The 23,131-nt window shown below is 43.5% G+C and overlaps 1 protein-coding gene across 3 annotated transcripts in view; it reads left to right on the top strand.

Moving 5' to 3' along the window:
• SSBP4 (single stranded DNA binding protein 4) overlaps positions 1–23,131 on the top strand; it is a 519,633-nt gene that overhangs the window by 479,826 nt on the left and 16,676 nt on the right. For all 3 annotated transcript variants that reach the window (XM_078670557.1, XM_078670559.1, XM_078670558.1), the window contains 8 exons: positions 1,159–1,218; positions 3,894–3,960; positions 5,755–5,825; positions 6,514–6,581; positions 7,979–8,024; positions 10,292–10,327; positions 11,713–11,767; positions 21,774–21,844. In XM_078670557.1, the coding sequence (XP_078526683.1) occupies positions 1,159–1,218; positions 3,894–3,960; positions 5,755–5,825; positions 6,514–6,581; positions 7,979–8,024; positions 10,292–10,327; positions 11,713–11,767; positions 21,774–21,844 (474 nt within the window). The remainder of the gene's footprint in view (positions 1–1,158; positions 1,219–3,893; positions 3,961–5,754; positions 5,826–6,513; positions 6,582–7,978; positions 8,025–10,291; positions 10,328–11,712; positions 11,768–21,773; positions 21,845–23,131) is intronic.

The following is a 23,131-nucleotide window of genomic DNA, read 5'->3' as shown; positions in this document are numbered from 1 at the left end:
CAGGTATCTTGGGTTAATCAAGGAAATTGGACGGTAACACCAAGGATCATCTCTGACCCATTCTTAAAAATGGGGACAATAGATAAATACGGCCATGACCTCAGTGACCCGATCATCATGGCTGTCCTAAGTACATTTACTAAAAGGGGTACCCAGAGCTCGATGTTATCTTTGAACAGGTCAATGGGGACCCCATCCGGGCCTGCAGGTGTATGCCCTGGGCTTTGACACATAATAGTGACTACCTCTTTCAAAGTAGTGACTGGAAAATCAATGCACTCTGGACCTACACCACACAAAGGACTGTTTCCTCCAGATCTGTTTTGGGATTTTCATAAAGGTTAGATAAATGTTCCACCCACTGATGGGACGGAATAACGGTGTCCACAATAGTGTTATGACCATTTCCAGAAAAAGACGCATTTCCAGTTTTCTAGAATGGAGACATATCATTCCTGCCAGTGGCTTTACAGATTTGATTCCAGGACGCCTGCCTAATCACTTCCTTTGTCTCCTGCATCTCCTGCTTCTATCCAACGCTACGTAACTTTACTTCCTCTAGCACCCGAGGCATTTTATTAAGTGCCCGCATTAAATTCTGGTGGGCTGATGAACAATCCCTACCGAACCATTTTTTACCATAGAGTCAATAGGACTTGGCAGTGTTAGCTCAGTGGGTGCAAACTGTGGGTCCGAGGCCCTAATAATGAGAACCTGTGAGCATTCAATAGGGCCTGAGGAATCAACATTTCCTTCAGAGCAAACTGGTAGATGCCAGAAGCATCTCTGATCTACTCAATCCATTGAAGACCGTATACACAAAGGTTTGCACCAGTGCTGGGTGTTGTACGTTGCTACAAGGCAAGGTCTTGTGAAGTAGATCACTTGTATGTTTTAGATCAATATAGCTTTTACTTTCCTCAGGGTTCAGAGATGCTAACACCCAAGACTGGACACATTTATTCTTTGCTGGAGACCATGTATATTGCACGCCTTATCCGTTGCAAGATGTCTTGATCCACATTTGTCCACATCCCTCTTACGCCTGGATAGGCCCAGAGTGCGCCTAGTAAATCTACCAGTGTATAAATAAATAAATGCATTTAATGTGCCTGTCTCCTGCAGACATTAATGTTAGTTTTGCTTTCTTTCCTCCAGCCCTTCATGTCTCCACGCTATCCTGGTGGTCCCCGACCCTCCCTCCGAATGCCAAATCAGGTAGGATTGTAGGTCTTACTTTTGAACAAAGTGGTGAGAATTGTAAAGTTATTCGCAAAGAGAAGTGGTTCTTCTCAAGCTCACTTGTTCTGGAGCAGAGCGGCATGTATTGTTTGGGAATCCGTTCTAACAGCAAGGTCTCCTTCCATCTTTTGTGCTTAAAGATTTCCTTTCAGGGAGTTCCCTAACGTTGGTCCAGCAGTTTTGTGTCAACACAAGTTGTCTGGAGATGGCCAGCTGTATGCTGTGTTTTGTAAAACATTAAAACCTGCAGTAATTGTATAAAACCCGGTTACTCATTTTCTTTTTGCAGTCTAGTTGGGACAACACAAGTCACCTGCAATAAGAAAATGAAGTAGCTGCTCTACTGTAATAATTTATTACGCGCAAGGTGTGGTATTACAATACGGGCCACCATAGAGAGCAGACTGTGTGAAAGTCTGGACACCGAGTCAAAATGAAAGCCTGCAACCCAGAAGGGACAGCTAGCTTGTCAGCTCTTCCTACTGAACTTTTTTCCCCTGAAACTAAGGGTGGCTTTGAAAGTGACTTATAACAAACTGTGTAACGCATGTGATTCTGGACACTCGTTTATTCCCGCGGCACAGATTTCAGAGTTATTCGACATGTCTGCACCTCTAGTCCCTCTTTCAGAAGAAGGAGCTCTAGACCAATGATATGCGAGTTTGGGGGAAAATGTGACGCTGTGACCGTAAGGTGTATGGAATAAATTCCCCTATTGTACATTATAAGTCACTGCAGGTTTCCATGACCATATCGAGAAACTCTCTGTGCTTTGCTTTATACGGTCACCAAACTCTTTTACCATTTTCATTACGTAAAGTCAGCGGTGTGTTAGTGTGTGTGTGTGTGTGTGTGTATATATATATATATATATATAGTTTCAATTTCTCCAATTTTATATTTGTGGATGTGTTCAGTTTGAGAACTGCATAAAGAAATTAGTATATTGTTTGTGCTTGCCTGATGCCTTATATTCTCCCAACAATGGCGCTCCTACCGTTAAAGTAATCAAGGCTGCGGCCGAAATGCGTCAAGGCAACTTTGCAATAGCAATAAAAGTTTGAAGGCATCAATGGTGGTGGTCTGTGTTTAGTTCAGCTTAGTAATACGCCTGTCCTTGAATTGGTCGAAAGGGGATATTATATATATATATATATATAACATAAGATTGGATGGAAAGCAGTATTTAAAGATATGCAATATATATTTACATATGGGTAAACAACCTTGACCCCGCATCCATCACCCCGCATGTTGTTACAACACGGTTGTAAAGACGCATACCATTACCCCGCAAGTCGTAACAACAACTTGCGGAGGAGGGAGTAGGTGTTGGATTTAAAATCCAATACCTTCCCTACTTTCCGCATGAACTGGAGTTGGAATAGTAAATTATACTATTCTAACATCCAGGGTCCCCCTCGGCAAGTCGTTGTTACGACTTGCGGGGTAATGGTGTGTGTTGTTATAACGCGGTCGTTGTAACGACCGCGTTGTAACAACATGCGGCGTAGCAGGATGCGGGGTCAAGAGGCATATTCATACATATGTGTTGCTCTTCCATCGTGAATTCTCTTGCTGGTGTGTGTAACCAGTGCTGCATTATGTCACATATGGAATGTTGTTCCAAGGAAAGGAGAATCTCTGTGCTTCACTTTTGGAGTTGCTCTATGCTCTTCCTCCACTTACAGTTTACTCTAACCTTACTCTTGCTTTGAATAAACCATTCCTGTTACCGGTACCGCCTCCACCTCTAACTAGCATTACGCTCTTTCGTCAACATCATAGCCAAGCCGTGTTCGTGTTACGATGAACAAGACAAAGGTCATCCCTTTAAATTGAAATCAAAGATTCCCAAAGATACACCACCTTCGTCCTCTGCCCTATTGGCCTGAAATATAAAGGATGAAATTGAACCTTCTCTAGATCCCAATTTTCTGTAATTACTGGTTAAATGTGTGGAAATGAGCCAAGGCAATCCCAATCTTTCAGGGAGGTCAGATGAAAAATATATCTGTAGCCATCTAGCATATTTTTCATTGAGAGGTTCTAAGTGACACGGTAGACCACAAGGTCAAAGCTAGCGATCTTTGATGTTGTTCAAAACACAAAGACGGGGATGTCTGATTAGAGACTTATCGTTTGACTTTGGGGATGGACACAGCAGTGAAAAACGGACTTTTGAAAAGCTTGTAGACTGGATCAATGCATGTCATTATTATTAGCTAGAGTCTAGAACTGTAAGTTCATCCATGTGAGAAGAATAACAAGTGACTAATCAGACAGAAAATGGAGGACGCAGTCAGGTACGGGGCCAGACAGGCCCTTTCTCCGTGTCCTATTGCCCTGTATCTTGTTGACACAGGGATGCCCAACACCATGCCCTGTCCTTACTACACATCTACCTGAGCGTGAAGTTCAAAGACTGGCTGACCATCAGGCCAGAGATCCTGAAATAAACCTAACTGGGTGATAGGTGCGTGACTCTTCCACCACCCTACCAGAGTTTCAGACTCCTTACTTGTCCGGGTATCTCCAGATTTCCCAATGGCTTCATTTGCCTCTGAGTCAAAATGTCAGAGGGTTCTTCCCCTTTTTCCTTACTGCTTTTTGCATCATCTTAAATTTGCAGTTTTGTGCATTTCTTTCAGCCTCCTGTAGGAGTACCAGGTTCTCAGCCATTACTGCCAAACGCCATGGACCCCACAAGACCTCAAGGTGAGATTGTATGGTTCACTGAGTCCCCTGTAGTGTCCCCCCACCAGACCTCCAGGTGATATAGATTCTTTCACAGAGCCCTCCCATGCAATGAACCCCTCATAACCTCAAGGTGAAACCTTATCATTTACACTGGATTATCTGTGCAGTTTAAATACATATACGTTTACAAACAAAATTGGCTTTTTTACTTGTATGCCTTTCAAGCTGGGCATTCATTCACAGCCGCATCTCCAGTCTATTACATAGACATGCGGAATAAAAGATAAAGAGTGTAGATTCTTGTACTGCCATTGGAAAAGCGCTGATGTTTCTGTGTTAACGACTGAAGGGCTGCAGGCGCTGACTTCAACAGCTTTACTGGTTTTAAATACAGCTTGCTTGTATGCAGATGCATTTTATATAAAGTGTAGAATGATATATGCATATTTGCCTCATATGGGGCTGAAATGTCATGCAACAGTGGGGAGCCCCTTTAACATCTTTTCCATCATCTAAATTGTTGATTTCAACTGAAATGTTTACAAGTTAAATACAAACCGATTTGGAGTACGGTGCATATCAGTCTCCGCTTTCTCATTCACCTCTTCGTCCTGCTGAAAGTAGGCGTGATTCCGCCCACCCCTCGCAACCCTATTGCCTTTCTGTAGTTTAGTTTTTTCATTGACTCTGAAATGAGTTTTGCTGCCAGCCATGAAAACTTGTTATACTTATAAAATTTATTGAATTTGCAGAAAATGGCCTTTGGAGAAAGTGATAATGTAGATATTACCTAGACAGGGAATTGTGTGGTAAAAGATGAATAGGGACAGGTATTTAGCATGTAAATTCACTGTTTGATTTGATCTTCAAATACCATGAAACCAAATATAGAACTACATATTTTGGAACAGATCCAGGGTGGTTAAGCAGGTTGGCTTCTTCAGGAAGGATTTAGAGATGATGAAACTGAGGCCCTCTCTAAAAGCTGATGTGAGAGCTCACTGGATTGAGTGCCTTAGGCAGAGGTCTATGCAAATTGGGGATTTTGGGTTCGAATTCTGGTAATGCTGAATGAAGCTGTCGTCTTTCTCGATTGATAAAATGAATACCATTAAACCAGATAGTTACATTTTTTTTAAAGTACCTTTTTCAAAGTTAAACTTCAAGTTGCATTTTCACCAGCAAGTGTTACTTCTGTTTACAGACAGTCCCAAAAAACTAAGTGCAAGTTCGAAAGATGGTTAGATCGTGTGAAATCAGACCACCAAATTTGTGTTTTGTTTTTTTAAATTGGTCAATTCTTTGATGTGAAAAAGATTTAAAATATAGTTAAAAAGTAGACCTTAGCGGGAGAGAAAACCCACAAAAATGGTGCTTTGTGTTGGCATTCTTACTCCCAAAGAATATGTTCAAACAATTGCCTTGTAAATGCTTTTGTGTAGGAGTAGAATTTTAAATTGCACAGTTCTAGAAATATAAGCAAACTCACTTCTGGTTGTTCTTTAGGTATCTGAAACACAAAATCTAAAGTAGTAAATAGCAGTCTTCAAGTACAGCTCAGGCACACTGAAAATTTAGTGAGAGGAGCATGAAAGGGTGCTTTGGAGTGCACTTGTGAACGCGAAGTTACATAGTTGAAAGCGAAAAGTGGAGAGCAGCGACCTAGTGCTTACCTCGCCTGCACAATGTTGTTGGATAAATCCTTGATATTGCGAACTTTGTTGGAACATCCCCTGTTCATCGTGCTGTGAAACCTTTTGAAGCTGCGTCTCACTCTTTCGATATTTGATTTTTAATATTTTCTTTTAACAGGTCATCCTAACATGGGTGGACCAATGCAGAGGATGAATCCACCGAGGGGGATGGCGGGAATGGGACCTCAAGTAAGTAGCCGTACATTCAGAGGTACAAATGAACCCTGTTAACAAGTGCCTAAAAACTTAAGATAGGAGGCAATGGTGGACATGCTTTTACCACAAATTGTAGAATGGGCTTGTAAAACATTGATCTAAATATAATGCTTGGAACTTAGATGTTCTTTTCCTGGCACAGTACTTGCAATGATTGGATTACAATTGTTGTTGATGCATTCAGATGAGTCTTTAGTTTGATATATGCAAGACAGGTGGTGTAAGGTTATCTGGTGGACCGTGTTTCAGCTTTTGCTTATAATGTGTAACCAGAGAGTGCAATGACATTGGGGAATAGAGGCGATATGTGCAAAGAAATTACAATATAGTCTATGCCAGGTTCGGAAACCCAAAAACTGAGAAAAAGTGTTCGAAACGCTTCGACAAAATTAAACCTGGAAACTAAAGCCAGGTTTTGCTTTCGACTAGATGCCTTAGTTAACCCTTGAAGGTCAACATGGGCCAGCCCTCCCAAGGGAGAAAACAAGCTGTCTGTCACCCTCTTACTAGCACACTTAGGTGCCAAGCGGATTCATGTCCCTATTTTAGCTGATGTCTTGTTAACGGGTGTTTCACATGGGATAAAAGTCCCAATGGTTTTGTGTTCGTCGCCGCAGCACCTGGTCCCATCTCACACTGTGATCCTATTTTCTCGTTTCAGAATTACGGCAGTGGAATGAGACCGCCCCCAAACTCCTTAGGTGGTCCAGGCATGCCAGGAATGAACATGTAAGATTTCCATTCTTTGGGCAACTTATCTATTATTCAGTAATAAATTGATAAGGTGTTGTCAATATGTGATGTGTCTGAACAGACACTCATAAAAACTTATTTTCTGATGTCGCTCAAGGTTTCACTATTAATTTGCAGTCAAGGAACTTTTTTGTAAACATGCAAATGTGGCTACATTTCATTTTTACACAAATAACCTAAACACTCTTAATTGATTTAGAGATTTTTGTATATTAGGCACACTAAGGGCATGAGGCATATTCTAGTGCTAAATTCACTGTTTGTGAGCAATTTCACCACTGTAAGAATTATTTCCACCACTTACGTTTCGCGTATTGTTGTGGTTTTTCAATGATTTGCTGAGTGAGTTCACGAGTTCAGCCTGGGAATAAATGAACAAAGCCACAATTTGCTGAGCTGTGTAGTTCTCTCTGGTAGAGAATTTGGGCTCTCACTCCATTGAGTATTTCACAAATCGTCACAGTGAATACTTAAATGCAACTAGTGACATTGAGTGATTAGAAAATATCAGCTGGGCCTTTTCTCTAGAATTTGTAGCAATATTTTGTTTCAAAATGGTGTTTGTACAACAATGTTTACACATTGTATAAATTGTTTCTCTTTCATGCACTCGGCCGACATGTGTTTCGCTCATCCATGCTGTTTTCAAGTCTTCTGTATTTGTCCGGGATTCCACCTGTGATCCAGGCGAATGATCTTGTAATTTCTTTATGATCTCCTGTGGTGCTCCTGTATGAAGTGCGCTACAAAAAAATGGCCTTCCCTCCCAGTTGGATGGGTTGTAACCAAATGAAGAGTTTCAGATGCAGGAAGTACTGAAGAACACACCCACTTGAATGTCAGACAAAATGAAATAGACAGAACACTTGAAAAGTCCTGCAAGAAGTAATTTCACGCTGGACTTAGGGAGTACACACATGATTCCTATTAAAATGCAATGTTAAAATCTGAACTGCTGGACCAATACCCACATCCCTGCCCTATAGCCAAGGCCACATCAATTGGCAGCAATTGAGCGCCGAATTTCTGGTTTATTCCATTATAAAACAAGGCTACAAGTCCCATAATGCAAAGGAAAAAACCTGGTAGCATATCATACATGGACATGGGAAGCTTGGCAGCTATGCCATTTGAGCTTGCACAAATTTTTTCTTGATGCAGCAGATGGTGCTTATGTGGCAATTCCAGTAAATTCTTACTTATGAGGAAAACGCTGCAGAATCGCCAAAATTCCAGTGGCCGTGCCCACAATCACTCACCCTGTCTTTGTCCAGTACCTCTTTTGGAGGTTATATGTATAGATGGATATGTCAAGGAACTAGTCTTATGGCGAAATTGATGTTGCTAAAATGCATTGTTTCTGTCTGTTCCAGGGGACCAGGAGGAAGGGGCCCCTGGCCGAACCCCAACGCCAACTCGGTGAGTCCTTTTACTGGTGTTTTTAAAAGATGTTCCATGTAATGTGAATTAAGATCTGTAGCCCTTCCTTCTCCAGTGCTGTTTTCAAAACAAAGTTAATGTTCCCCATGTTCATGCCCAGGAACCCTAACTCGAGTCATAATTTTATTTCTAAAATAAAATGACATTTTCACATCAAATAAATCTGTATTTGTCTCTGGTCTGAAGTAGTGATATAAGTCTTATTTGTGGTTGTCTACAAAATACACACAAATAAACATGCTGTATTGTATGACCTTATAAATCAGGTGTATCAAGCGTAGGCCCAGAAAGACTTGATTCATTTCAGAATGTAAGTAGGAATCTTTTAATTAGCCCATGGTTATCCAGGCAATATGGCATGAATCCAGCCTTCTCAGGCCCCCACTGGGCCCCTCTTTGACTGGGGGGTGGTTTACTTTGTCTGGCAAACAATACGATGCTCTGTAAGTGGTTATTTGACTTTTATTTTCCTCATTCACTGGGAAACAATTGTACACCACTTAACCCAGCTGCTAAAAGTGTAACACCAAATCTTGTTTTAGGGATGTCCAATTTCCTTGGGCATGCATCCAGCCCCAAAATATCGCAAATGTTAGGACCCCAACAGAATATTAACTAGCCATTAGTATAAAAGTCAATTAAATACTTCTGATTCACTGTACATTGATATAGTTACACGTGTTGCTGGCTATCAACTACATTGTTCAAGGAAGGGGGCCTCAAGGGACTGAGTAGGTTTTACAACCCGATCAGATGGCTACAAATTGTACAAAATGCTGCGGCCCGTTTTGTCCTAGCACTTCCCAATACTTCTTCTGCCACTATGGCCAGAAAGACTCTTCACTGGCTTCCTATTCAACTGAGGATTTCTTTTAAAATTCTTTGTTTAGCTTATAGAGCTCTGTCAGAAAGATCTACGCACCCTTTAAGCGCCTTGCTTACTCCCTACCAGCCGGGGAGAGCGCTTAGATCTGCTGAGTTGAACCTGTTGGTCGTCCCTCGAGCCAAAAGAGCACGATGGGGAGATAGGGCATTCTCAATTGTTGCACCAAAGCTGTGGAACTCTCTCCCCCAAGATATTAAGACACAGTCCTCTCTCTCCTCTTTTAAAAAGGCGCTTAAAACCTGGTATTTCGTCAAGGCCTACCCGCAATAGTTGTATAGCTGTATGGTGGTATTTTTAACAGCTGTTACTATTTGGTTATGCGCCTTGACGCCCATTGGGCTTAGTTGCGCCATAGAAATTGCCTTTAATAATAATAATAAGATGTGAAGCCATGGGTCAATGTATTATTGATGATGCCAGATTGTGTAAGAGAAGAAGCTTTTCACTTTCCTCTGGTTAGCTCTTTAATGGCTAGGCTATAATGCCAGATGTACTAAACCGTGGCTGCAAATTGTGCATTGAATTTTTGTGACAAGGTTTAATTTGGAGATGTGACATAGGCGTGTCCCATCTCAAAATGAAACCCTGGTAACAAATATGCAGTGCACAATTTGCAACCGTGAACAAATCGGTTGCCTTACAGCATCTGGAGTCGGAGAGGGTCGCAGAATGAGCAACCTAATGAATATTCATTGAGCAGGCGGCTTTATGCGATTGGCTACAAACACAGTGATGGGGGCCTGCCACCTGTGATTGCATTCCCAAACAGAAAACTGAACTGGTGAAGCTTTGAGCTAAAATCCCTTCCTTCTGGGGAAACCTGGGGAACTGCCAGTGGCCCCTTACACACTGCCTACTTCCCCCTGGGGCTGCAAACATCGTTCACAAAGAGGCTGCGGATCACTGGTGGGTCCGCGTTGTTAGAAGTATGTGAACTGACCTTCATGTGGACACTCTTAGACTGAGTTTCATTGGTTTTCAAAATGTATGCATCCTACAATCCATAATAGGTGCTCTGTTTTTCTTCCCATAGTATAGAGGACTCTTGTTTTGCCTATTAGATATGTAAAAATCCTATTTGTAAGCCTTTGAACTGAAAATTCTCAAGATATGTGATCTAAATCTTTCCCTATAATGGTGGTTATGGCACTAGAAACAAATTACTTCATGTGTTTTTCTTAAATATCCCTCCCACAAGTTAAGCCTAGCTCTAACTGACTAAATACCAAGATTAAATACTTTTTGGAAGAACACAACACCGGTGTGGATCCTTAAAATGCTGATCTGTGTCAAAAGGTATTAGCAGGATAGATTTTTTACATTCTTGTAATCTTATCTTTATCACTTTTTTAAATTCTAGATAGCTTATTCGTCGTCGTCTCCGGGAAATTATGTGGTAAGTTCCTCTTTGTTGTTTTTGGTTTTTGTTTCATTACTCGCTCTCTGCGCCAGTGCATGGAATATTTTAATATATGATGTGAAGAGACCACCCTGTTTTTGTTCAATTTGCCCATTTTGATTTCCCCATTTCCTACCTGTTGTAGACCTAAATTGTCTTGTATTCGATATCCCAAGGCACTTTAGGAAGTTTCTTGTTAAATCTTTATTGGGCCCACGCGGTGGCAAATAATACATTAAAAACTATTTTTTTTTTAAAAGCAGGACCACATTCCTGCCCCACCTTTGATACTTTAAGATTCAACAACTCCTTCTACTTTCTGAATATTATGTGAAGCATTACAAATAGAAAAAATATTTTCTATGTTTAGACTACTCTATTAGCAACAGGTGGATTGATTAGCTTACTGTTCACAAGCACTTGTCCACCGCACAGTTTAAGCACTGTACAAAAAAGAAATTGAAGAAAGAGCTATCCTCAGGCTACGAATGGAAGCAGAGATCAAAATGGAGGCCCGAACAAGTCACCCCTTATAGCGTTGGCCCTTTCACAGCAGGGTTAGACGTCAAATAAAAGTGTGGTTCACCTCGCACTGCCTTCCTGGTCTCTAGTCTGCGGGAGAATGAGAAAGAAGCACTATGCAGATTGTAGGTCTATTTAGACCTGCACCTCTATTGTTATTAGTCGTTTGCCTCGCCTTATATAGTGATGTACATGCATTGCACCTGCAACACATGTACATCACTGGGAACACACCGCAGGGTTCAGGTTGGTTCACTGAGATGATTAGCACCGCGTGGCATGGCGTCTGCAGAAGATGTTCAGTTTTAGAAAAGTGGTTGTCAAGAACTCAGACTAAAGAAATAAGGAAATATTTCAGTTCAAGATCATGTACTGACTTAAAAACAAATCTTTGCCAGTCAAGGATCTTGTTTGCGCTCTATAAAACCTTAAAAATAAAATAAAATAAACTTGGTGGTAACGACCACCACAATTACCTGGAAACAGAATAGCCATTAACTATTGCAGAAAGCTAGTCTTCAGCTTCAGACATGGAAAAGGCAGTCACTAGGTCTTCCCACTTAGTAGCCCTTGGTACCATTAGCGAGCGCCCTTCTTCTCACTTTTGGGGGTTTACACATCGCCTTCATCTCCAGGCCTTTTGATTTCCATTGCTGGTTTGGCCAAACACCACCACTGAGTGCTCTCGCAGAGAAGCCCGGATGTCTTGTATGCAATTGTGGATTGATTCCAGCCGAATTGTACTCGCTGTATTTTTTGTATATAATATTTCTTACAAGGCATGACAGAAATAGGATACAGTTTATGGCTATTGTTAACAGTGGGTTCAGTAAGTTTATAATTTTGTTTTTGATTTTTAGGGCCCGCCCGGGGGCGGAGGTCCACCAGGAACGCCCATCATGCCTAGTCCAGGAGGTATGTACTTTACAACGCAATAACTAACTTGAGTTTTTCTTCTTGACTCAGTGGGGTTACAGGAGCTTGATGTTGGTGTCCGTGTAAGGGCTACTGGGGCAGTGTCTGTCTGCGACCCCTTGAACCTCTCTATGATCCCCTAACTTACCCCACCTGTGCTTATCCCGAGTACTTGATACCTGCTAAAAGCATACCTGGGATACTTGTGACATTGGAAGCTGCTGGCACGTATGACACTCAAAGGCCACTTACCACTGCACACACGCGGACGCAGATGGTATTGAGCATGTTTTATTCCGCCTGTGACGTGTTTTTCTCTCCATTGTGTCTGGTTTCCCTAGTTACTCTGAAGTGCTTTCCTCACAGCAGAAATTTTTATCTTTTTTTACTGCAATACCCTCAAAAGACATGTTTCTTTGGAGCCCGCGAATGGTACTTGAAATGAGACCGAAATCTGAAGGGGCCAAGGAGAAGGCCAGACAAGTAAACAAAGGCATCACGACAGCTCGCGTCAGCCCACGCCGCAGTGCTACCTGGAGGTCAGCCAGCCATTACTAAACTGAGGGAAAAGTTCTCTGCCGTTCTATAACTTCCCTCGTTCCCCTCTTTGTCTTCTGAGTGAGCAGCGCAATCATCTCCGGAATGCTCGAAAAAGTAGGTCAGGCTGGATGATCAGCAAAAGGAGACAAATATGGCCAATGCAGAAACAGGTTCCATCATCCCTGATGCCATTGGAGTGTAAGATTTGTTTCTCTGTCGGACAACTTTTCTTGCCAGTCTTACATGCGGATATGGGAATAAAGTTTTCCCCAAATAAGGCCTTCTACACCCACACCTCTATCTCAAGCCACCCGCTCACAAGCAGTGTTGTGAGCACTAGTGAAAATTGCAAAAAACACAGTTGATGGACAGAATGTAGAACAATGTCATACATTCACCCCAGTACAAGGATCTGGGCCTAAATCCATCGTTTTTTTGCACTCCACACCACCCTGGGTTAGACACTGGCTATATACAAATCAGCTCTGACCCTGTGCCTCATGGGAACAGTCCAGTCCGAACTACCAAGCCATGTCTTTCCCAGACCGGAATCAAGCATCCAAGGACCAGTTTCTAGCTATCAGCCTTCATCAGCCTGGATAGTTTGACTCCAGTGGTGTGGAGAGCCTGGGACTCACGTCTGAGCATACCCAGCACACTCGGGGTGAAAATTGCAAAAAACACAGTTGATGGACAGAATGTAGAACAATGTCATACATTCACCCCAGTACAAGGATCTGGGCCTAAATCCATAGTTTTTTTGCACTCCACACCACCCTGGGTTAGACACTGGCTATATGCAAATCAGCTCTGACCCTGTGCCTCATGGGAACAGTCCAGTCCGAACTACCAAGCCATGTCTTTCCCAGACCGGAATCAAGCATCCAAGGACCGGTTTCTGGCTATCAGCCTTCATCAGCCTGGATAGCTTGACTCCAGTGGTGTGGAGAGCCTGGGACTCACGTCTGAGCATACCCAGCACACTCGGGGTGAAAATTGCAAAAAACACAGTTGATGGACAGAATGTAGAACAATGTCATACATTCACCCCAGTACAAGGATCTGGGCCTAAATCCATCGTTTTTTTGCACTCCACACCACCCTGGGTTAGACACTGGCTATATGCAAATCAGCTCTGACCCTGTGCCTCATGGGAACAGTCCAGTCCGAACTACCAAGCCATGTCTTTCCCAGACCGGAATCAAGCATCCAAGGACCGGTTTCTGGCTATCAGCCTTCATCAGCCTGGATAGCTTGACTCCAGTGGTGTGGAGAGCCCGGGACTCACGTCTGAGCATACCCAGCACACTCGGGGTGAAAATTGCAAAAAACACAGTTGATGGACAGAATGTAGAACAATGTCATACATTCACCCCAGTACAAGGATCTGGGCCTAAATCCATCGTTTTTTTGCACTCCACGCCACCCTGGGTTAGACACTGGCTATATGCAAATCAGCTCTGACCCTGTGCCTCATGGGAACAGTCCAGTCCGAACTACCAAGCCATGTTTTTCCCAGACCGGAATCAAGCATCCAAGGACCGGTTTCTGGCTATCAGCCTTCATCAGCCTGGATAGCTTGACTCCAGTGGTGTGGAGAGCCTGGGACTCACGTCTGAGCATACCCAGCACACTCGGGGTGAAAATTGCAAAAAACACAGTTGATGGACAGAATGTAGAACAATGTCATACATTCACCCCAGTACAAGGATCTGGGCCTAAATCCATCGTTTTTTTGCACTCCACACCACCCTGGGTTAGACACTGGCTATATGCAAATCAGCTCTGACCCTGTGCCTCATGGGAACAGTCCAGTCCGAACTACCAAGCCATGTCTTTCCCAGACCGGAATCAAGCATCCAAGGACGGGTTTCTGGCTATCAGCCTTCATCAGCCTGGATAGCTTGACTCCAGTGGTGTGGAGAGCCTGGGACTCACGTCTGAGCATACCCAGCACACTCGGGGTGAAAATTGCAAAAAACACAGTTGATGGACAGAATGTAGAACAATGTCATACATTCACCCCAGTACAAGGATCTGGGCCTAAATCCATCGTTTTTTTGCACTCCACACCACCCTGGGTTAGACACTGGCTATATGCAAATCAGCTCTGACCCTGTGCCTCATGGGAACAGTCCAGTCCGAACTACCAAGCCATGTCTTTCCCAGACCGGAATCAAGCATCCAAGGACCGGTTTCTGGCTATCAGCCTTCATCAGCCTGGATAGCTTGACTCCAGTGGTGTGGAGAGCCTGGGACTCACGTCTGAGCATACCCAGCACACTCGGGGTGAAAATTGCAAAAAACACAGTTGATGGACAGAATGTAGAACAATGTCATACATTCACCCCAGTACAAGGATCTGGGCCTGAATCCATCGTTTTTTTGCACTCCACACCACCCTGGGTTAGACACTGGCTATATGCAAATCAGCTCTGACCCTGTGCCTCATGGGAACAGTCCAGTCCGAACTACCAGGCCATGTCTTTCCCAGACCGGAATCAAGCATCCAAGGACCGGTTTCTGGCTATCAGCCTTCATCAGCCTGGATAGCTTGACTCCAGTGGTGTGGAGAGCCTGGGACTCACGTCTGAGCATACCCAGCACACTCGGGGTGAAAATTGCAAAAAACACAGTTGATGGACAGAATGTAGAACAATGTCATACATTCACCCCAGTACAAGGATCTGGGCCTAAATCCATCGTTTTTTTGCACTCCACACCACCCTGGGTTAGACACTGGTTATATGCAAATCAGCTCTGACCCTGTGCCTCATGGGAACAGTCCAGTCCGAACTACCAAGCCATGTCTTTCCCAGACCGGAATCAAGCATCCAAGGACCGGTTTCTGGCTATCAGCCTTCATCAGCCTGGATAGCTTGACTCCAGTGGTGTGGAGAGCCTGGGACTCACGTCTGAGCATACCCAGCACACTCGGGGTGAAAATTGCAAAAAACACAGTTGATGGACAGAATGTAGAACAATGTCATACATTCACCCCAGTACAAGGATCTGGGCCTAAATCCATCGTTTTTTTGCACTCCACACCACCCTGGGTTAGACACTGGCTATATGCAAATCAGCTCTGACCCTGTGCCTCATGGGAACAGTCCAGTCCGAACTACCAAGCCATGTCTTTCCCAGACCGGAATCAAGCATCCAAGGACCGGTTTCTGGCTATCAGCCTTCATCAGCCTGGATAGCTTGACTCCAGTGGTGTGGAGAGCCTGGGACTCACGTCTGAGCATACCCAGCACACTCGGGGTGAAAATTGCAAAAAACACAGTTGATGGACAGAATGTAGAACAATGTCATACATTCACCCCAGTACAAGGATCTGGGCCTAAATCCAACGTTTTTTTGCACTCCACACCACCCTGAATTACATTAAGCCAGTGTCTAACCCAGGGTGGTGTGGAGTGCAAAAAAACGATGGATTTAGGCCCAGATCCTTGTACTGGGGTGAATGTATGACATTGTTCTACATTCTGTCCATCAACTGTGTTTTTTGCAATTTTCACCCCGAGTGGGCTGGGTATGCTCAGACGTGAGTCCCAGGCTCTCCACACCACTGGAGTCAAGCTATCCAGGCTGATGAAGGCTGATAGCCAGAAACCGGTCCTTGGATGCTTGATTCCGGTCTGGGAAAGACATGGCTTGGTAGTTCGGACTGGACTGTTCCCATGAGGCACAGGGTCAGAGCTGATTTGCATTAAGCCAGTGTCTAACCCAGGGTGGTGTGGAGTGCAAAAAAACGATGGATTTAGGCCCAGATCCTTGTACTCGGGTGAATGTATGACATTGTTCTACCTTCTGTCCATCAACTGTGTTTTTTGCAATTTTCACCCCGAGTGGGCTGGGTATGCTCAGACGTGAGTCCCAGGCTCTCCACACCACTGGAGTCAAGCTATCCAGGCTGATGAAGGCTGATAGCCAGAAACCGGTCCTTGGATGCTTGATTCCGGTCTGGGAAAGACATGGCTTGGTAGTTCGGACTGGACTGTTCCCATGAGGCACAGGGTCAGAGCTGATTTGCATTAAGCCAGTGTCTAACCCACGGTGGTGTGGAGTGCAAAAAAACGATGGATTTAGGCCCACATCCCTGTACTGGGGTGAATGTATGACATTGTTCTACATTCTGTCCATCAACTTTGTTTTTTGCAATTTTCACCCCGAGTGGGCTGGGTATGCTCAGACGTGAGTCCCAGGCTCTCCACACCACTGGAGTCAAGCTATCCAGGCTGATGAAGGCTGATAGCCAGAAACCGGTCCTTGGATGCTTGATTCCGGTCTGGGAAAGACATGGCTTGGTAGTTCGGACTGGACTGTTCCCATGAGGCACAGGGTCAGAGCTGATTTGCATTAAGCCAGTGTCTAACCCAGGGTGGTGTGGAGTGCAAAAAAACGATGGATTTAGGCCCAGATCCTTGTACTGGGGTGAATGTATGACATTGTTCTACATTCTGTCCATCAACTGTGTTTTTTGCAATTTTCACCCCGAGTGGGCTGGGTATGCTCAGACGTGAGTCCCAGGCTCTCCACACCACTGGAGTCAAGCTATCCAGGCTGATGAAGGCTGATAGCCAGAAACCGGTCCTTGGATGCTTGATTCCGGTCTGGGAAAGACATGGCTTGGTAGTTCGGACTGGACTGTTCCCATGTGGCACAGGGTCAGAGCTGATTTGCATTAAGCCAGTGTCTAACCCAGGGTGGTGTGGAGTGCAAAAAAACGATGGATTTAGGCCCAGATCCTTGTACTGGGGTGAATGTATGACATTGTTCTACATTCTGTCCATCAACTGTGTTTTTTGCAAAGTGAGCACTAGTGAAAGCACTAAGCTGTGGGCTATATGTTAAAAAGTGTATATACTGTTGAGATGTTGACATTCAACAAGTTAATCAGTGCTTTCGGGGTGAACTTGGAATGCTGAAGTGTTGTGTTGTTCCTACAGATCTGCAAGATCTGTGCATTGTTTGGATCACATAAACTAAGGGATTGGTGTCTGGACTGATTCCAGACACCCGCAGGATATTTCAACCCATAGACCAGCTAGCTCACAGTGCCACTATAAGACCACAACCCTTACCAAGGAGCGAATAGTTTTCTGACAACCACTGAACATGATAACTATCGAGCCCCTCAAGGATCGTGGAAACAGTGCATTGCTTTTCGCTCAGTTTCTCGGGCTCACTTATTCTCAGACAGATACACAGAATAAACGATGGGGACGTTTTCAATAAGCATTTATTGAACCAGCGTCATTCTAGTGTAAAATATGTTTGCTGCAACAATCATTAGACAGAAACAGATATATAAGATTACAAGCACCGACAGAGTAAATAAAAGTTAGAATTCTACCATGATGCTAAAACAGTGAAAAAATGCAGGCATATCGATAAACGGCCGTAACCAAGCTTACTCCTAAGATGCAAACCCTATCTAAGTGTACCTAGCATGTATGTGAGTGTAAAGCCATGAATCCCCTAGGAAAGAGCCAACCCCATTACCTGATGGTAGAGAATGAAGGACCCCGTCTTGGTCTCGCGTAGGACACCCCTGCAAGGGATGTCAGACCACTGCGTGCTGGACCTCGGCATCGCATGTCAGCGTGGGAGCTTTATCCTCTAGTTTGACCAGTGAAGATGTGGTGAATATATACTCAAAAAGGTACCCTCGTGGATTCTTCCTAGATGTGTGATGATAATGTGGGCCTGTCGTACAAGGATGATGATAGCAGTGACTTTTGTACAGAGTTATTATAAAGAAGATGGTAATCCTGCTGTGATACAAAGAATCCTCATGCATAATAAAGTAGTCTAGTTTTCGAAAACCACACAACATTTATTTGACACATAACTAGGTAAAAGGTCAGTGCCATATCGTTATGTAGAGCAAGGTAGGACAAATGTAGGTAAAAGGTAGTGCATCTACGTAGGCCTATATTGGGGTACATTGGGGCTCATAACAGCAGGTCAAGCGAGCCTGTTAGTCTGGCGTTACTCAAGTGCTTATTGATGGAAACCATCAGTGTCTTCTTCCAACTGCTGTGGTACTCGGTAGGTCACTTTTTTAAAGTTTATTTCCATTTGTGTAGATCTTAGCAGAAATGTGTTGAAGGGTGCTGTCAGTGCCTGTGCTCAGAGTACTTACTTTCTGCTGCCCATTGAGGCCCCAAAGAGATGCTCGGAATCAAGGTCTATGAAGAGGGGCAATGTGTGCCTGGAACTCGTGAGGAGACTTGACTGGATGTGTCACACCTGTGTGCTGTTGGACAGGCTTATACTGCTGTCACCTCTATTACTTGTAGTTTATAGACTATGACAGGAAATGGCTTGGACATAATGGCTCAGTTCAACTTAGTTGAACTTAGGAGTTCAAATACCTTAACTTAACAAGTGTAAACTTACATTTGGTATTCACAAAATGTGAATTTAAGCCGCTATGTAGAGTTGCTGACACTAATATGATGTAATTCTGCTCCCAGTGGCAAGTCATGGGAGTTCCAGGACTGGATACCTGCCTAAGTAGGCAACACCCTCAAACTAGTGTATTACAAAAATATTTGTCAGGTACATTCCCATTATGGTCAATGTCAGAAATACACTCCTATCAAGGGCAAAAGTAAGTCTTGGCCAATATTGGCGTAGAGATGGAACACAACCCTGTATTAGTGGGGAATTTGGGAAGAAGGGATTTCTCCATTGAGGGTGAAAGGTTTACCTGTAGATAATCACCAGAAAAGCTTTAGGAGTGCAAAAGCACTTCACATGATATGATTACGTTCACTGAAAGTACGCCTGTTTTATTTACACATGTTTAAGCATAGGAGTTCTTTTAACATTTTTTTACTTTTAGCACGTTTCGGAGAATGTAGCAGCCATCTTGAAATAGCTCCTTCACTGTGATGCTGATCTAAAGCTGAGTTTGCATCCTTTGTGTAAAGTAACTGAAATGGCACGGCAGGCTTGACTGAGGTGGTTTTGTATCCTGCTGTGGATGGTCATGCACAGAGGAGGAAGTTGTGAGGCAGTGCATGTTATGTTTTCTGCTGAGAATTCCGGTACAGTCCCTAGAAATTTTGCATTGGTGCTAAGAAATGACAAGTATCTTCAATCAAGACTCTATCTCTTTCGCGTCCCTGTGCTTCACCCCATAGGTAAGAGCAGCCTACACCATGGACGCCATTTGGGGGTGGTCAGGGGTCGCAGCTGAGACCTCTAACTTGCTCCCTGCTACTCTTCTCACTTCCTTTGCGACCCCTGGCCTCAAAAGGGGCACAATTTCTGCATCCTCTGAGGCCAAGGGTCACAAAGGAAGTGCCAGGAGTAGCAGGAAGCAAGCTAGATGTCGCAGCTGTGACCCCTGACTACCTCCAAATGACGTCCATGGCCCACACGTTCACTGCAACACAATTGCGGCAACCGTATGAACTTCATGCTTGACCCTCAAAGCTTTCCACATAGGCCACCCTATGAACCCATCTGCTACCAGTCCTGCATAACAAACATTGTAGCCTCTTACCGAAGTGTTTTAGGACCTCAGCATAGTTAGAAACCGCTACACAAATGCTATAAATACAATGTATCACAGGATAATACACACACTGTTGATATATGCCTCTGAATGCTTGTATCCCTTAAGATAAAAAAATTAAATGTTCAAAAGTAATCTAAGGTGAACCCATGACTTGGTGTGGATACCTTATTAACCCCTTGCACGCTGATGACGAGCTGGGCTCGTCATGAGGTAGCCTCCTGCTACGCTGATGACGAGCCCAGCTCGTCACGTAACATGCGGTTTCGCAAAACTCAGCGTACGAGCGGAATTCCGCCCGCACGCATGCGGTTAATGGCAACTCCAGCACCGAATCCTGAATCTCAAAGGTAGAATTGTGGCAATGCTTGGAGAAACTGAGAGCATGTGAAGGAAACAAACCCGCCAATTGGAAGACGGTCTGAGGCTGCCAGGAGTGAAATACATCCTTGTCTCCTGTGTTGCAATCATGATAATGACACTAAAGGCCCAATTCAAGGGGGCTGGGTAACAAGTTGCGGGAGCACTTCACCGCATATGACTGCACCTTTAATGGATGATTCTGCATTTTCACATCTGGAGTAGGGAACATTTTGGAAACAAAAAGTATTACCGCACCATTTTCCTCATGTTTTTCCAGATTCTGGCCCAATTTGCAGGCCTATTTCCGCCTTCTACGTTTAGGTAGATATGTGCGTGAAAACTTCAAGGAACATATTCCTGTTTCGGCCACTTGGGACCTCAATGAAGGACGAAAGACTTACTCAGGTATAGCAAATTAGCTTCTCTCTTCAGTTACAGGTAAATTATGCTGGCACACGCACCTGTGGCCCTCAATTTTCCAGTGCGGCCGAGCTGTTTGCTAGGGCCGATTTCGGACGATTTTGTTACGGGGCGGACGATATTGCAGCTATGCTGCAAAATCACCCGGTAACAAAACGGCCCCCCAGGGGCCCAAAACCAGACCCCCACCCTGACGGCCCACCGGGGAAATGCTCGGTGCCCTTTACAGCCAGTCCCTGATGGAGCTGATGTACAAAAAACATTTGAAGTAGAGAAATTGTGGCATCTGTTGCTGTAGATAGTGATACACATGCTTTACATACTCTTGCCATCTAGTGTTGGACTCAGACGTGTGCAACATATTTTTCTTCAAAGAAGTGTTTCAGGTCAGGAGGTATAGTGTCTCCTTCTATGCTTGTTAATGTGCATGGGCATCGGCTCCATTGTTAAATTTTCGTATTTTTTTTTTGCCTTCAGTTTTGGACATGTTTACACCAAGCCGTAGGTCAATCCCTCTCAGTGTTTGTCGATAAACACTTTAGGACTTTCCATTCCCGTTTTTAAAGACAATTGCTGTGCCAACACGTTTTGAAACTCTTTCTTTCCCACAAAAGTGGCTTTGTGACTCATTATGAATTGCCTTTTGGAGGAAATGTGACTGAGGCATCAGGTTATGGGTAAAATTCCACAAAAATGTTTTTGCTGAAAATGTTTCCACTGCAAAAACGTTATTTTCTGGAAAGGTTTTTTCAGCTAAAGGTATATTTTCTGGGTTTTCTCCTGCATAATTTAATTTTTTTAAGTGTTTTTATCCTCGATGTTTTAAACATAATCTGCATTGTCAAGCTCTTTAAATTGATGAACTAAAAAAGAAAATTGCAAAGCTTGTTGATGGCATTTGTGTCTGCTTTGCATGCAACTACTTCTATAGAAATCTGTAATTGAAAATGTTAGTGCATTACATTGTTACGTTCAGGTACATTTAGTCATTACACACTATGCAATGATTGGTTACGCTATGTATGCTTTTGTATACTACCACTATACACAATAGTTGCTAGAGATGGTGTTCAAAGACATAAGAATGGCATTATATTAATTGCCTGTCTCCAACAATTTAACTCACTGTGATTTGTCTTTTATTTGCAGATTCTACCAACTCTAGTGAAAATATGTACACAATGATGAACCCTATAGGGCCCGGTGGAAATCGACCAAATGTAAGTTCCTACAGTGTAAATTGCTGAGTAGACTGGAGGATGTCATGTCACAAATAACATAGTTACTTTACTTTAATTACTGTTAGTGTGTGCTAGTATCAGGCATTAACCCTCACTAGTATGGCATCGTAATGCTTTTTGGAAGTCCAGAGGTGACTTTTCCCAACATTTTTCCAATGTCTCTATCACACATCGAATTCTCATTCGGCTTGTGGAAATTTGTCGTCATCGTTGAGATTACGTACCTTACCTTACCTAAGCCTTGTATGCAGCGTCTAATCAATTCCATGCGGACTCTTTCCATTAATGAGGCTCACACTCGTTGTCGCACTGATGAGTAAAATACAGTCCGCTTTGCAGGATATCCACAATGAATATGTAGGATAATTTACCTTTGATTTTTCAGTTTAAATTATTTGAATATTTGTTGATCATTTCGAAATTCAGGCAGGTTTTACCATTCAGTTAAAAAACACTCAGCCTACACTTCACTCTACGCATCACTTTACACAAGATTTGAATAACGTAGTTTCCTCCTTCTTAGCCTCCTCTCTTTACAACTGTCTCCAAATTCTTCAAAACTTTACTTCGGACTTGTTTCATCTTCATCCGTCTCTTGTGTGTACTTGTGAAGACCATGGTTTAGGGTTATGAATTTTGGATACCATATCCATGGCTACAGCCCTGTCACCCCATGTTTTTTATTGTTATACCCCTAATGAATGCCTAAAACTTGAAGCTTAGTTTAACATACTCACAACTTACCACTGCTCACACATTGCAGTTGTTGCTTGAATACGCATATATATTTCACCAGTATCGTTCTACGCAATTACAACTTAAATGTTTGTGGCCTTGTATGGGATTTGGCCATTCCATAATAGGATTTCTTCACAGTCTGTGGGAAACGTGCATAGAAAAAGCTTTACGAATATGCCCAGAAGTCGATGCAACATAATTTGTGTCTGTGTACGCCACAGAATTCCAAGATGATAGTGAGCTGCGAAAGTATTGTGGTCTACACACTCCTGTCCATGACACCTTAACTCATGAACTTTATTCAGTGTGCTCTTCTGAAGTCATGACCCTCTAACCCTTAGCCATGATGAACCTCACACATTGAGACCAGACGCTTCCTATATTGGAAACCCACACCTTACCCGCAGAGCCTAGTACCAGATGAACCCTGTTACCCACCTACTTGAATCCAATTATGAATGTCTGCAATCGAGACTCTTGCATCTCTATGGCTCGCTCCATGCGGAAGTGCATCTACACATTTACTGC

This window comes from Lissotriton helveticus, chromosome 12, assembly GCF_964261635.1.
Source record: "Lissotriton helveticus chromosome 12, aLisHel1.1, whole genome shotgun sequence".
Classification (NCBI taxonomy): Eukaryota; Metazoa; Chordata; class Amphibia; order Caudata; family Salamandridae; genus Lissotriton; species Lissotriton helveticus.
This window is presented reverse-complemented; position numbering and strand designations above follow the sequence as displayed.